Raw genomic sequence first — 16,076 nt, forward strand, 5'->3', positions numbered from 1 at the left:
CGATCGACCAGCCTACGTGGAAACACGAGTGCAGTCCGCAGTCCACGTCGCCGGCGGCGAGACCGGGCGCAGTAGTCTTTCTTCTCCCCCAATAAAAGCGCCCCCCTCCCATCTTCCTCCTCTCTTTCATCTCCAAACGCAAACAACCGCACATGTCTCGCCCTAACTCCGCCTTCCCCCTTGTCCCCCTCCTTCCTCCTCCTATTGGCCGCCACTGCCATGGCCGATGCCGTCCGCTCGACTCCCATCACTCCGCTCATCGCCTTCCTCCAGTCCCTCCAGTCGGCCGCCCTCGCCTCCCTTGGCTCCTCCGGCTTCGACCCGAAAGTCTACGTCGATCTCCCCCTCAAGCGGGACCTCAACAGCACCCGGGCCGCTTTCGACGCCCTCCCCCGCGTCGACGGGGTGGTGCCGGCCGCAACGCTGCAGAGATACGTCGATGAGTACTTCGGTGCGGCCGGGTCGGATTTGGCGGTGGCGCAGCCGGCGGACTTCGTGGCGGAGCCGGAGGGCTTCCTGCCCAAGGTGGAGCACCCGGAGGTGAGAGCTTGGGCGCTGCAGGTGCACGCTCTGTGGAAGAACTTGAGCCGGAGGGTAGCGGACGAGGTGCGGGAGCAGCCGGAGAGGCACACACTGCTTCCGCTGCCTGGCCCGGTTGTCGTGCCCGGTTCGAGGTTTAGGGAGGTTTATTACTGGGATTCCTATTGGAGTATCAGGTCAGTTCAGTTGACATTTATTTACCACATTCCTTGCTTTCTATTTATTTGTGTATTCTTGCTCTAGTATGCTGATTTTATGGTCCATAATTTATAGATGTCAGGAGGGTCATTTTCTAATTCATACGATCATCTAAGTGTTAATTTGAATATTAATGAAAAGAAAAATGAGAAATAATACGTGAAGGGAGGAGGAACTTTTTTTTGAAATGATTTGGATAGCAACTACTAACTAAGGGGAAGGCTTCCTAATTATTTCCTTGAAAAGGATTTGCAGGTTAAAGAATTTCCACCATTTTTTCCCTTAAATTTGGAATGCCTTTTTTGTTTCCTGTTTTTTTGAACAAATAACCCTCTTTGCAGAGATCAGAGGGTGCATAAACAAGATAGAACAGAAGAATAGTTGCAATACAAGTACAAATAGATGGGGGGAAAAGCAAAAGGAAAAAAGATATAAAAAAATCAAATTGACAAAAAGGAAAAAAAATCATGTTAACATCTGAATTGCAACTCTTTTCACAAAATTCTTCTCTTAATTTCAGATTTTTTGAAAAATGTATGATCAATAATTTTGTCTCTTCAAATTCATACTAACTTTGCACTAACTCTAATGTTACTTAGGCTTGCTTGATAACAAGTGTAGTTGACAAGCTTTACTTTTACCTAATATTGTGATTTTGAGGACCTTGAGTAAGATTTAAGAAGTTCTTCAGGAGCAACAAAATGAAACAGTTGACCTTGGAAGGCATGCTACAAAATAAAAAAATCAAGTGTAGATTGATGTTTATCTCTTTCTCAATAGAAATATATTGAATCAAAATCTCAGGTAGACTTGTATGTTCACAACAAAGACAAGGAAAAGAGGACAAAGAAAAGGAGACAATGTCATGTAATGCATTATGCAATTTTTCCTCATTCAAGGCTAGGTAGAAGAAATAAGTACTATAAGTGATTAAAGTTGTGGTGGTAGAACTAGGATTCTCTCTAAAACTAGGGCACGAAGTGTCCAGTGGCAGGATAGGGTTGCTGATCGGCTGATTGCTGTGGAGGAAAGATAGCATCAGCGATGTTGGAGAGGACGGGGTTGTAGGATTACTGGAGAGAAGGGAGGAGGAAGAGTGAGGAGGAGAGAGATTTAAGAGAGAGAATGCTGATGTTGAAAAGGAAGAGTGGTCTATTGCAAAAAAGGGGATGTTGGATTAGAGCTCTGTGGCTGAGGGGCAACATTTAAGATTGGGCCATATCCATCTGTTCAACTAATTAAAACAAAAATGAAGAGTATCCAATCCCATTTTCTATGAAATAGAACTTGCCTATTTTAGATTCTAGTATAAAACTAAAATTTGGTTGTACCATTGTTGGCTAAGTGGTTCAGATAACCTTAGTTTTGAGTCTTAAAGAATTTGTCTTTTAAAATATTGGTAGTGCACCATTTACAAGGGTGCTTTAAAAAAAATATGATAGGGAAAGTACCCTACCATGCCCACAGGCCACAACTACTTCTGCCCAGATTAAATGGGCAAAATTATGATAGGGTAGTGCCCTATAATTGTAGTTATATCAATGCTTGTGCTTGGTGTTATCCCTCCAATTCAATAGAGCAAAATAATGATAGGTGTTTCTTGTTTATTTATCAAATGAGCATAACACAAAAATATACTGTTATCTTAGTCAATGTTTACTTCATTTATGACTCTCTTAGAACTTTCCATGGCCATGCAATTATTGCATCCAGGAAAATCATGTGAAAATAGTAACATCAAGATATATATCTTGTTATGCAGGGGCTTACTTGCAAGCAAAATGTATGAAACTGCAAAGGAAATAGTGCGAAATCTTCTCTCCCTTGTTGAAACTTATGGTTTTGTCTTGAATGGTGCAAGAGCATACTACACTAATCGAAGGTGAGTGTTTTTAGCTCAAATATTTACATTGGTCTAAAATATACTCATGTTTATTTTTTTTATTATGTAGCCGCATCTATCTCTTTTCAATAGTAAAATCTGGACAAGTTCAAATTTGTCCTCATTTCTATGTTTAGAAAAGCAAGTCCTCGCAATCTAGTCTGCTGGTTGCTGTAGTGGGGCAGCATTTGGTTTTATGGTTGTTGCTAGTTCATCTGGTCCATACCAAAAATGACATCATGTTAGCTGCTTCTTGGGTTTTTTTTATGTGCAATTTTCAATTGTTTTAATTCAAAGCACTTGAGAAATACACCTGAGAATTCTAGGAAGCCTCTAGTATTATTTTAAAGTTAAAATAACCTGATTTGATGATTTGAGCTGTTAAGGAGATTTTTTTGACTAAACTGTCTGCTGACCTTAATAACTTGTTTAATAAATGCCAGTTTCAACAATGTATAAACATGAGTCTGCCTGGTGAAATGTGGAGAAAAATAGTGAGAGACGTGATTTGGTAAAATCAACTAAAAGGGGTGTGTTCTAGACTCTCAATCAATCATGAGATGATGGTTCCTTGCAATTTAAGATTCTGCTTTCACTACAATTTGTAGTAGTTCCAGATATGCTGAGAACTGCATCTCTTGTCTGTATTATTATTCTTTAATTTCTTTATTTGCTCTTTTTTCTTGAGAGACAGAGGGAATCAGGCTTGTATGTTTGTTTGACACTAACTCACAGTCAATTCCTCTGTGGGGGATGACACGGGAGCAGCCGAAGTAGTTTGGTAGGAGTGGCAGGAGGGTGGTGGCTCTGGCCGATAAATCCCTGGACAACATAGTCATGCGGTGAAGTCATGGGTGCTTATTGCTGAAAAGGGTGCAGGAGGCTGATCAGTGGCCAGATGAACCAGTTTTGATGCTGACAACATTCTTGATGAGCTAGGGAAGTGTTGAGCCTCCGGTGGTTTCAAGTTTGACATGAGGACAGTAGTGCGAAGTTGGCATCACTTGGTATGCAGTTTCGGAGGTAGAGCAGATGCAGGGACTCAAGTGATTGAATTGCTGGAGATCGCGAGAGCCATGGGTAGTGTTTAGGAGGTGGGGCTCACAGACAGCCACCAGGGATGAGACTCAGGGATGGTTCTACACTCTGCATAGTCTGGAAAATTTGATCAAGGTTGGATTAGATAAAAGAAACCACTAGGGACAAATGAATGTTGGATTAGATAAAAGCAAACCCACTTGATTCAACACAAACAGTTTGTACCATAAAAAATATGAATTCAACTAATTGAAGAGGAAAATATTATTAAATTTAAAGATGATTAATTACATGGCATCCTAACTCCTTGATGAAGTGACTATAAAATTATTTTTGGTAAAATAACTACTAAGCTTATCTCAACAAATCTCTTTCTAAAATCTAAATAACATTAGACATTCAAAACAACTATAAAAATCTAATAAATTTGCCAAAACTTTAAATCAGTTTTCTTCTCTGGCAGAGAAGGAAACCCTAAATTTTATTCTCAAATCAAAGCAAATTCTAATTTTATTCGCTGTCAGTTTTCTTCTCTTGCAGAGCTATGTGATCAATCCCACCTAGTCAGTATGTTGAATCGTCATCCAATCAATATCTCAACTAAATACATTGAATCCTACCTACCAACCCAAGTTTACCCTAATCAAAATCTTATACTTGGTTAGCTAGCCTCATAATAAATCGTTGATTTCAATAAGTTTAATTGAATGTTGACGTAACGAAGCAAAGTAAATATGCTAAGAAAAAAGGGGCTGAACGGTTGGACAACATTGTTTTGAAAAAAAAAATCTGGACTTATTTATTTATTTTTATCTAGTTAATTTCAGTCTAGATTCCATAAAAAGCTTAACGTTCAAGCTAATTTATCAATTAATCCTGTTTTTCTTGGAAAAGTTTAAAGTTAATTTAGCGACTAATCCTGTTTTACTTGTGATAGAATTTTATGGTATTCATGATTGTTCTTATAATTTCCATCATGAAATTTGATCATATTGGCACTTTCTGCAGTCAACCACCATTATTGAGTGCAATGGTATTTGAAATATATGAGAGAACTGGTGATATGGAATTTGTTAAGCAAGCTGTCCCCTTGTTGCTTAAAGAGCATAACTTTTGGAATTCAGGTTCTCATTTGTTGTAATTTAATAGTCACCTTGTTTTTTTAACTGTTACCAATTATATGGTTTCTTTTGAAGACATATGTGTTCTTTGAAAAAAAAAATTGACAGAGGTTCACAAGGTGACCGTACAAGATGCTCAAGGCCACAAGCATTCTCTCAACCGATACAATGCTATGTGGGACAGACCCCGGCCAGAATCTGGCACTATTGTATGTTTCTAACCACTGTAATTTCTCAGTTGATCACAACTTTTTGATAAATACTAAAGTTGTTACCTTCAAGTAGGATGAAGAGTCAGCATCCAGACTTTCATCTGCTGCTCAAAGAAGAAACTTTTACCACCAGGTCGCTTCAACTGCTGAATCAGGATGGGACTTTAGCTCGCGTTGGATGAGGTTTTATACTTGTAAACCATCCTGAATTTGCAATTCAGCTTTTATTTTATGGTTTATGGTTTTGCTGTTGTTACTTTCACTTAGAGCTTAGAAATTTGATTTGGTTGTGTTCAAGTTATACAAACAAATAAAACTTAGAATGTCGATATTCTGATCTTGTGTAACACCATATACAAGAATGATAAATTGTCTTGACATGTACAATCCATACCAGCATTGGAAGATAAGGATGCACCGATTACCTTCTGCTTCATGTCAAACATCCCCCCAACCACAATGTAATAACCAACAGAACAAGGTTAGGAAAAATTAAGTCATATAGTTTTGTTACTGTTTTCACAATTGGACCTGTGATCTAATACATGGGCCAATGAATATCAATGCCTTACATGTGGAGCACTTATTATTATTATTATTATTATTTTTTGGGGGGGGGGGGATAAAATAAACATTCTTTGTATCTTAGAATTTATTCATTTTATTTTAGGTTATAGACTTGTACAGAGATTTCACCTTCTACTGAATGATCTTGGTCAATGTGAATCTACTAAGATGGAAAGAGCCATCTACATGCTCTATTTTCTAAATATATTCATTAACTTAAAATGATATTCAATATGTCTGTCTCTCAGATTTCACTTGGAATTTTTTATTTGCTGCAGAAATTCATCCGACTTGACAACATTGGCAACTACATCAATAATACCTGTGGATTTAAATGCTTTCATATACAAGGTATCATATGGATAAACCTTTTCTACTATACTTGAATACAAAATGAAGCTTTTATATGGCTTCTCAGTATATAGGATGCTATGAAATATATTTGCAGTTTCTTTGACATCATGTGGCAATTAATAAAATATTATCACATCTAGGCGTGTCTCTATATTGTTTTCGTCAGAGATGTTTGCCTTTTTATTCGCAAATCACATTAATGGAGAATATCTAATGGATTGTGATAAAACTTCATAGACAATGATCCTGTGGGAGCACCTTAGCAGCAGACAATTTTCCGTCATGATTGAGATTTGTCTGGTAAAGTCGGGCAGTTGAGCACATCAAGAATGCTCAAAGGTATCACTAGACGTCAGCTAGACAAAGGGTTTCTCCATTATATGATAATACACAAGAAATCTTTAAGGCTATAAGGATCTTATGCATTTTCAGAGAGTATTGTAGATTACAACCTGATGCAGGTGCCATGGGGAAATCCGCCTGAAGATGAGAAAAACTGATGTTCAACGTGTGACCTTTCTTGAGACACTGGAAAGAAATCACTTCATTCTGGCAGTCTGCATCAAAGTGGCCTCTATTCAAGCATTTATAGCACCTGATAAAAATTGTCAGAAGGTAAGGAGTTTGCAGATGGTGGCACTGGAACGGAAGCAGTCTAATCTAAGCAGGACCAGGCTTCGACCTGACTCTGGTTTCTGTGGAGATGCTGCAACTTTTACGTAGTTTTCTTTATGCTGGAGTCTGAACCCAGTGAATATGTGGAGGCTCGGGTGTGAGGTTGGCGAGGAAGGATAGGTATAACCCTTGTCCTCTGGATAGTGAGAGCCATAACCTTCACATTGAGGAATGCCGGAATACAACTCACTCCAGTCACCTCTTCTAGCTTCAAAACCTTCACATTGAGGAACGCTGGAATACAACTCACTCCAGTCACCTCTTCTAGCTTCAAAACCCCCATGATATTGAAGACAACCACGGAAGCCATCACTCTGTTCTCGGTGTCAAAAATGCTCCATTATAAGTCTCCACCTGAACCTATTTAATTTACCATGGCAAAACTAAGTTTTGATAAAACAGCTATTGTAGTTGGTGTCTTGAGTTTCAGATATTTTGATGAATGCAGTTTTCTTGTGTTAGCATATTGGTGTTTGTGTGAAACTTGGGTGGGCAATGGAGGTAACTCTTTCCACAAGCAGTGACTCTGACTAATGATCCATTAGTTTGCTCAGAAATTTATCACTTGAAATTTTAGGGTAAATTGTAGAAGTTTGCATTTCCTTAAAATGTTTGGATAATTGAGGTGCAATTGTGCTCTTAACTAATACCTGAAATAATAACTTTGTTTATTATAATAGATGGAATATGACATATCCTACTTCGCAAAAATAACTGGGGATTGTTCAACCTCAGAAAGGTTTGCAGCAGCTTCAAAGGCACGCCTGGCAGCAATAAGATCAATATTTTGGAACTCAGATATGGCCCAGTGGTTGGACTATTGGCTTATGGCTGACAACTCTGAGGTGCTTTCTTATACACCTTACAGATTTTAACGCTTAAACTGGAAATATGTTACTTTGGCATCACAGTGGATTACGTTTTCTTGTTAATCTTCTGTCATACAGAAATCTCAAAGGCAGGAAGTCCACCACCAAAACCATCATATATTTGCATCAAATTTTGTTCCTCTTTGGATTAGGGCATATGGTTCTGGTATGACCTAATCATTCTGAGGCATCATGGTTTTAGTAAATAGCAAAAATGTGTGTTACGGAATGTTAACATGTTTTTCTACTTGTTATAACTGAATATCCAATATAGAAGGCTGGTATTTATAATCATTCCAATTTAGCATGATTCTGGTTTGTAGATTCGATGACTCCTGAGTGTTTTAAAGTATTAAAAAGGAAAACAAGTATTGCGTTTCTCTAATCTGTAAATATGTAATGGGCTTTAACGGTTGCAACGCATTTTCCCATGTAGTCATAAAGTTAGATTAGCCTTATCCTATATTTCATTGAGTAACATTTTCCAATCATATCACATTCTATCATACGCCTTTCTCTGAAAACCTGAGGGCATTTCATATTTTCATATGAATATTAAAATTAAAGATTTTTTTGTCTCATTGGAGATGTTTTTCTTTCTGAAATATTTATTTCAGTTTTGCTATGGATTTCCTCTGTGGATTGTGGACGTGAGATTAACTCACCAATTGAAGAGTTAGGAAGTTAATTAGGTGTCCTTTTTATTGAACAGCATTAATTGTGGTCGACAAGCAGCTTCTTGATGCTTGCTCTCTCCAATTACATGTTTTTGTTACAATATAATTTAGTGGGCACTTAAACTGGAGCTCAACAGAGCCACTTGATATGCATGCTATATTGGGCTGCCTTCTTGTCTAAATGCTTAAGCTAACGGTGGGTTTACTTGGGCAGAAAGAATGGAGGAGGAGAGAGAATGACAAAATTACATATAGAACTCTATTATTTTGTACATTTTTTATGTCACCTTCCCTCTCCTTGTATTTTCATCCAAGTAAATGGATCCAACCTACTATGAAGATGTGTGGTAAACGAAGCATTTAATGCTGGATCTTCCATTCCATGCTTTCTATCATCTAAATGCATTCCTCTAATTTTGTTAAGCAATCGGATGCATCGTTTCTCATTGTGATGAATTTGTTTCTGAGATTTGTCTCCATCCATTGCATTGTCGAAAGAACAAATTTTAATTCTACCTTTGGATACATGTGAAGATGGCAAAGAGTTGGAGAGAGTTGTAAAAAGTTTCCAAAACTCTGGGCTACTTCACCCTGCTGGAATTGCTACTTCATTGACAAATAATGGGCAACAATGGTTAGTAGTTTTCCTGGCATGGGTATTAAGGCATTGAAAACATGCATGCAGTATGAATAATTTCTTAATTTTTGAAGAAAATTGAATGTAAGCATTTCTTCATATTCATGGGCAGGGATTTCCCAAATGGTTGGGCACCATTGCAACATATGATAGTAGAGGGATTGGCTAACACTGGTTCAAAAGAAGCCAGGTCATTGGCGGAAGATATTGCTATTAGGTGGATCAGAACAAATTATGTTGCATACCAGAGAACTGGAGTAATGCATGAAAAATATGATGTCCAAGTCTGTGGAGATACGGGAAGCGGCGGGGAGTACACGCCCCAGGTAACAAATCTAAGTATTAAATTTACACCCTTCACTAGTTTCATGTTTGGCAAAGCTAATAATAATGACTAGACCTAATTTTACCATATAAACTTTATCAAAACATTCTCAACATGTCACTTTAGTCCGACCTCCTTGCACAAGAATTCCAAACAAAATCAAAGGAAGTTGCGATGATGCATTAAAAAATTGTGTAGCATGCCTGCTACAATGAAGTAGATGAATGGATTATTAGCTGGTTTCACTTCCAGTACTCGTTATTCTGCTGAGTTGGATGGAAGTGAAAAGAAGAAGAAACTTAAAATGTAGAAACATTCCACTTTATTTTCGATCAAACCATGTGAAGGAAAAGAAAGTCCAATAAATACAACAAACTTGTGTGGTGTTACCTGTGGTTCAGCTGAAGCAAATTTGAGAGTGAGAGTGGATGGAAGATGATGTAATATTTTCTTTGTTTTCTCTCTTGTGCTGCAAAAGGTTGTGGATTGAGGGGGAGTAAATTTCTTTGTTTTCTCCTAAGTGGATTTACATTGTTCCTTGAAGCTTTACTCGCTGTGTCTGCAGACTGGATTTGGTTGGTCCAACGGCGTAGTTCTGGCATTTTTGGAAGAATTTGGTTGGCCGCATGATCGAGCAATCGATTGCCATTAACTTGAGCAAAAGGTAACAGTATACAACTATTACATGATTCATGCGCTATATCGTATGTGATTCCTATAGTTTAATTGAATAAGGCTATCGAGCTTTCTAGCTATTTCTCGTGTAACATGCCCCTTCTTTGTAGTAAAAGAAGACTTATTATAATTTTCTTCTATGTGGTAATATTGACTGATTTGTGGCTCTGTTGTCTTTTATTGATTTATTTGATTTGCCAACATTTCACATTTCTGTCACGATGTTCTGTTGGACACCAATTTTTTACTAAAAATTCTCCTAAAAACACACACATGCACATTAAAAATAATGCAAAAAGAATTTAAAACATGTTGATCTGGTAGACTCGAGCAAATTAGAAGCAAAAAATTTTCACCAGATCTAACTTCCCCGATTACCTGATTTTTAAGAGGGAGAGAGAGATGGGAGGTTCGGACTTCCGAGCTGGATTCGGCCTCTCGGCGAGGAATGGCGAAGCTCTTCGTCGGCCCAGTTCCGCAGCTCTTCGTCGGCGAGGATAGATAGTTGTTCTGGAAGGTGAGCACTGGAATGATGGGGGTGCTGTCAGGATAGGATAGGGCTTGTGCGGCTGTGATTGCTTGTATTTTTGTTTTTTTTAATAATTTAGATTCTTACTGTCCGATTAATTTTGGACAGTTGATGCGTGTCTTGTGAAGGATGCTTGCTTGCCCAATCAGTGTCAAATTATGCCTTCAGAGAACCGCAGGCTCTGATGGATCTTCTATTTCTGCAATAATTGTCGGAATCTATCACTTTAATGGTCTTACATGATCGATTTTATCATAAATTTTATTTACGAGAAAGTAAATCGAGAAACAATAATTAATTAGGACGTATTAGAAAGCAATTTTTTGGGGTTATTTATAAAACTTAAAAAAGAAAAAGAAAAAAATCAAACCGATCCACACGAGACCGTGACGAGAGAGGCGAGAAAGGTCGCGAAGCGGAGCCCATCGAACTTGCTCTCCTTGCCTTGTGCAAGTGATCAAAGAGAAACAAAGCACAGAAGAAAGGCGGTTGCTTCTTCTTGCTTTCGGGGAATGGCGTCGTGGAAGCCCCTCCTCCTAAAATCCTTGGACTCCAATGCCCATCTCAAGCATTCCGCCTTCTTTCAACTAGTAAGGGACCTCTCTCGCACTCTCCGTGATCTTGATCCTGATTCGACAATTGATTGACAGGCGACAGTCGGTTCCGATGGAAGACCTTCCAATCGAACTGTGGTCTTCCGGTATGACCCGTACTACTCTTGCGCATCCTTCTCGTCTCAATTTCATTAGCCGATACTTTGGGCGGAAGTTGTTGATTAATTTTGCTGTCCCTAGAGGGTTTCAGGAGGGTACGGATATGATTCAGATAAATACCGATCGCCGCAGCGCCAAGGTAACTTACACGTATTTGGAGTTTTTGGAAGAATTGTATATGCTCACTCTTTGCGCTTGCTTTCGTTGATTGAGCAGATTGAGGAGATTCAGCATTGCCGTTTCGGAGAGGTAAATCGTTTGGGGCATAATGCGATTAGGGCATTTTATCGTCTTATAACTCTGTAGCTGCGCATAATGAACGCACGCTAGTATTCAAATACATGTTCTATCATCTGTATATCAAGAAAACTTGTTACTTTTGTAGTTTCATTCTTTTCTCCCTAGTCACTAAGCTAGAACGCTGAGCAATCAATATCGATTTTAACTTTTTTTTAAAAAAATCTTTAATAGACAAACGATGATGATGAATGCTAAATTAACCAATATTTAATGTTCTTGCACACGATAAAGTTGTAATCAGAAGTGTCTGCCTTCAATATTTTTCATTGGTTGAAATTCTTCATATATTCAAATTTCAGTCTAGCAGTAATGAACTGAAATTGCTTTGTTATGGTTCATTAAACTCTTCTAGATATGTTGGTACTTCACTGAGTCGTGGGAACAGTTCAGATTTAAGGGAACTATAGACATCATTGATGCTACAAATTCAGATGCTTTGAAGTTTCAGGTTAGCAAACAGTTTAGCTTTTCCTATTATCCTATGATCATCATTCGTTTTAAGTTAGATGTTAGATGACTCACCTATGATCATTATTACATTTTGAGTAAGGCTAATTGCAGATTGCCAAGCTGCTATAAGTTCAATTTTATTGACCAATTCCCATAATATAGTTAGTGTCACTTTAACAAATAGTACTGGGTGATAAATGATTTGAACCACTAAGTCCCTAATCTGTGTTGTGGCTTCTGTCGAGTTTTAGCATGTCCATACACATGGTATTGGCAAGTGATCTTTTATACATGAATATATAACCAAGAATTGTTGATAAGATGGTGTTGACGTGGCAGAGGCATGCTGTGTGAGATTCAGACTGCTGTTGGAGCACTAATCACTGAGATAATACTTCTCAAAATTGGTCCATGAATGAGGAAAATTTGTCTGTCTTCATGATAGTAAAACTAGTTGTAAAGAGTATGATTTCACTTTTGTTGTTGATGTACATCATTGATGCTACAAATTTTAATGCTTCCAATGATCCTCATTCATTGTTGTCACATGATTCAAATATATGATCTTTGTTACATATAAGTATGGCCAACTCTAAATTGCCTCAGTGCTGTAAGTTCAATATTTATGATCTTTGTTACATCTGAGGTATAGCTAATTATGGATTGCCTAAGAGCTGTAAGTTCACTTTTACGGATTTGTTTGGTTTTCATTATTAGCATGTGATTGTATCAGGTCTTTACCATGGTTAGAATCACTTAAGAAAAGGTAACATAAATGATAAATGATTTATCAATAAAGTTTGGTTTGGAAGGCTACTAGCATAATTTCTGCTCTTCTATTATTGTTGTTTTAGACTTTTTGGTGTCTGTAAAATGCTTGAGAAGGTGAGATGTGCCATCATGCTAAGCATTGTATCTAATTGATGGTATTTGGGAGTTTGGGGAGGGTATAATTATTAGTTGGTGTCATGTTAAGGGAGAGGAATAAACAAGCTCATATTGTTGTTAGGTGTTCCTAGAGGAGGGGGAGGGGATGATGATTCTAGATGAAATCCAGTGTTGTACGTTTTTAGATGGTTTAATGAATTAGTTTGTTCTTACTTTTTTATAGAAAGAAAGTAATGTTGAAACTGATTTTTACTCATTTCCTTACCTTCACAATGCTGATTGTCTGAATCTTCAGATTTTGGACTGTTATAATTGCTCTTATAGCATGCACATGAATTTTGATTCCAACCTGTCTATAGAAAAATCATGCTCTAAGTAATATTTTCTTTTTCTTTTTCTTTTTCTTTTTTGGGTAATATCTCATTCATCGGACATAATAATTTGCTAATTGTTTATACATGATCATTTTTTAAAAAAAAAGTACATGTCAATGGCATAGAAATTAAGTTATGGGGGTTATGCATTTCTAGATTTTCTTGCAATATGCTAATTCTGGGCTGATTGCAGTTGGCACCTCCATTACATTAACTAATTATGCTTGTTGATATGTTTTCTACTTTTTGGGCTTGTTTATTGCAAGAATCTGATGTGGTTGCCTCAGCCTTGGCATCAGCATGAAGCAGATGATAATTTATCTGGCCAGCTGACTGCAATCAATAATATCTTCTAGCGTCCCTTAGTCTAGCTGATCTTTTGCTATGGTTTTAACTGTAATTATTATTTTTTTATGCAGCAAAGGGAGAAAGCATGGTTTGCAAGTTCTCTGAAATCACGACTACAGTACTTAGCCTCTACTCCTAGTCTTCCAGCTATTACTACCAACGACCCTGGTGAAGAGTTAAAACTTGATCCATCTGAAGGCCCAGTTGACGCATTTTGTCTTTTGATTTTTGATCCAGATCAGGTCAGTAACTTAAATATCAATAACTTCTCTTCTCAATTTGTGTAAATTTATTTTTCCTATGATATTGGAGTCGCATGAAAGCATGTCATCACTATGCTTCTCCACTACATTATCATTTGAAATTCTCAAGGCCTTCCTAGTTATTGATGCTTTGCATCATATTCATTGCTATTTATCTGTGTTTGTGAATCTTGAACTCAGGTTGACTACTTGAATTTGCGAAGCAATGAGCGACTTATCTTTACATCCAAACCAAATGGGTCCAGCTGCAAATTATGGATGTCTCAGAAAATCAATCCATAATGTTTAGCACGTATGGATCTTCCAATTAGGCTAGAATTTATTGAATAACGTGTAAATCACAGTTATGTTTTTAGCTCTTCTTTCATATTCCACGACATTTTTTGTATGCTTCTATTGACAATTCTCCATTTTATCTCCTCATAGCTTTCTCCTTCCAGGTTCTTGCTGCCAAAAGCAAAAAATGGAGGTGCTTTGGATAATATAGTGTACCCATTAGGCACCCATTTGACTATCCTTCAGGTTTGACCATTTAAGCATTGGAACGTGTTTGCAGTAGTCTTCAGGGGAAAATGGCTTAAGAACTAAGAAACAGTTTTGTATCTAAGTATCCTGATTTCGTGACTTTCATTGTATAGAGTATCCTAATTGTTTCATATAAATGCACATATATTATAATGAAATCTTCGTGAATGTGATGCTTCTACTGCCAGAAAAAAAAAAAGTTATGCATGATGATTGTTTCTATTTTTTCTAATTAGTTAAGAGGGAAGCCATGATACTCATCTTTATGGCTTTCATCAAATTTATGCATTGATTACTTAAAAATCCAAATATTGTGCCACCATATATATTGTTGGACACTTGGCTCAAATACTTGTTCAAGATAAGTGTCTTCTTGCTAATGATCAAGCTTGCCACTGTTCTTGCTACTCCTCCCTCACCTTCGTCTCGTTGATAAATTTTCACAAAAATACTCTTGATCAACCTCTCAAAGCTTTGATGCAATCATCAACGTCGTTCCCAGAGTCTCTATGAAAACAATAGTGTTTGCTTCAATCTCTCTTGCGAATTCATCTTCCATGCCAAAACCATCGAAACCAGTCTCTCCATTAACCCTACCCTAAACTTGACCCATGAGCTCATGTGTTCCCAGTCGTTTACGAACGACTTTGGTTCTTGGTTGAGGGCGGCACACGGTTTGACTCTCCTCAGTGCTCGGGGGACCACCCCAGGGACTTTCTTCGTCAGTGAACCTGGGGTTCTAGAGCCACCTCCCTCCTCTCCTCTCCTCTGCAAGCTTTCATATCTAACCTGTTTTGCCACCTGATGCACCAATCTGTTATGGTCAAACTAGAATAGATGAGGAGGATATGGTGGCAAACACAGACTCGATGCAGGGTTTGACTATGGGAAGTGTTTGCGTTAAGCTGAATTAATGGAGGGAATACTCTGTTCGAGGTGATGGAGTCCATCTGCTGAGACGATCCAAGGTGGAAGTTGCAGTGATCTCAGCTGGCTATTGTGAGGATCTGAAATGGCATGCAATTTTATGGAAAGAAAAGAAATCTAGTAATGTTAAGCAATACTTAACTTAGTCGTCCTCCTTTTTCTTCCACACCCAATATCAGTCGTATTGGGCAGTCCACTCATCCTCAAGCCACAACCACCAGCCAAGAGATGAGTCCACTAAGGCAGAGACGTGCCTCCTGGCTAATAGTGCCTACCTAATGCTATTCAAAAAGGACGATGATACATAGCAAGGACTAAGAACCAGAAGAAGAAGAAGATGATGAAGAAGAAGTTGGCAAATATTATCGCATGCAAATTGTGACTTGGCAGCGTGCTCCATCTGCAATCTGCTTGTCATTTTCATGGGTCACAGCTGACAGTATCGATGAGGGGATACCACATTGGCATGCTCCTAGTTGTGTAGGTATAGTGATGACCAAAAAGGTTCGATGCATCGTCACAGTGATAGGCTTACTTTTAAAGCTAGGCGATGAAAGGGATATCTAGAACTTTTCGAGTCACAACATCAAGAACGAGTTTAATTCCAGCAGAGGGAAAGGATTAAGAAGATTCTAAGCGAGAATTTGTTGAAGTGTTATGGTCACAGATGTTTGGCTGTTGCTGCAGTATAGAAATTACAGTCATGTGACTTTGAATGAGTTATAATTAAAATGATGAAGGCTAATGGTTGCAGTTTAAGAACAATGTAGTTATAATGGAGTAAAGGTCAATGAATAGAACATCTTAAAGGATTCATTTTAGTATATGTGATTTAGTACATTTATGAAGTCTGAAAGCGGTTTCATGAAATGATTTGCCAGACAAGGTTTGGTCAAATCATCCTCGTCAGACATTCCACTATGTCCATGCAGGATCAACGTTGACCAACAATGTGTAGATTTTCTAGCATAATAAAGTGAACAAATCAT

At 38.0% G+C, this 16,076-nt stretch overlaps 2 protein-coding genes and 1 long non-coding RNA gene across 4 annotated transcripts; 2 read left to right on the top strand and 1 right to left on the bottom strand.

Annotated features, from left to right (window-relative positions):
* On the top strand, positions 1–9,928 carry LOC141840306 (putative trehalase). The gene is given in 12 exon segments (XM_074728248.1): positions 1–190; positions 192–716; positions 2,501–2,620; positions 4,667–4,782; positions 4,888–4,988; positions 5,065–5,174; positions 5,837–5,909; positions 7,268–7,432; positions 7,535–7,622; positions 8,668–8,767; positions 8,883–9,096; positions 9,661–9,928. Coding segments are annotated over 12 exon segments (1,737 nt in total). The 5' UTR covers positions 1–152; the 3' UTR covers positions 9,748–9,928.
* On the bottom strand, positions 6,047–10,272 carry LOC141840308 (uncharacterized). The gene is made up of 3 exons (XR_012602737.1): positions 10,149–10,272; positions 6,595–6,947; positions 6,047–6,507 (listed from the first exon to the last, which is right to left on the bottom strand). It is a non-coding gene; the product is annotated as an uncharacterized LOC141840308 (long non-coding RNA).
* Positions 10,273–10,682: 410 nt separating this feature from the next.
* On the top strand, positions 10,683–14,328 carry LOC141840955 (pyridoxine/pyridoxamine 5'-phosphate oxidase 2). 2 transcript variants are annotated; one of them, XM_074729059.1, is made up of 8 exons: positions 10,683–10,889; positions 10,950–10,999; positions 11,094–11,151; positions 11,229–11,261; positions 11,665–11,760; positions 13,444–13,614; positions 13,816–13,927; positions 14,076–14,328. In XM_074729059.1, exons 1-7 carry the CDS (start codon positions 10,812–10,814, stop codon positions 13,915–13,917), a joined length of 588 nt encoding a protein of 195 aa, XP_074585160.1. In that variant the 5' UTR covers positions 10,683–10,811; the 3' UTR covers positions 13,918–13,927; positions 14,076–14,328. The 2 variants fall into 2 exon arrangements, with proteins under 2 accessions (XP_074585160.1, XP_074585161.1); XM_074729060.1 differs by lacking the exon at positions 11,665–11,760.
* Positions 14,329–16,076: the final 1,748 nt, after the last annotated feature.

This window comes from Curcuma longa, chromosome 11 (genome assembly GCF_044706935.1).
Source record: "Curcuma longa cultivar G26 ecotype Majalengka, Jawa Barat chromosome 11, ITB_CL_G26_1.1, whole genome shotgun sequence".
In the NCBI taxonomy this organism is placed as follows: Eukaryota; Viridiplantae; Streptophyta; class Magnoliopsida; order Zingiberales; family Zingiberaceae; genus Curcuma; species Curcuma longa.

What these genes read in the sequence shown, in the direction of transcription:
- LOC141840955 (XM_074729059.1), top strand. Translation starts at nt 10,812, where the DNA reads ATGGCGTCGTGGAAGCCCCTCCTCCTAAAATCCTTGGACTCCAATGCC. An exon ending in AATCGAACTGTGGTCTTCCG is followed by an intron (nt 11,000 to 11,093) that starts GTATGACCCGTA and finishes TGCTGTCCCTAG; the next exon opens with AGGGTTTCAGGAGGGTACGG. An exon ending in CAGATGCTTTGAAGTTTCAG is followed by an intron (nt 11,761 to 13,443) that starts GTTAGCAAACAG and finishes TTTTTTATGCAG; the next exon opens with CAAAGGGAGAAAGCATGGTT.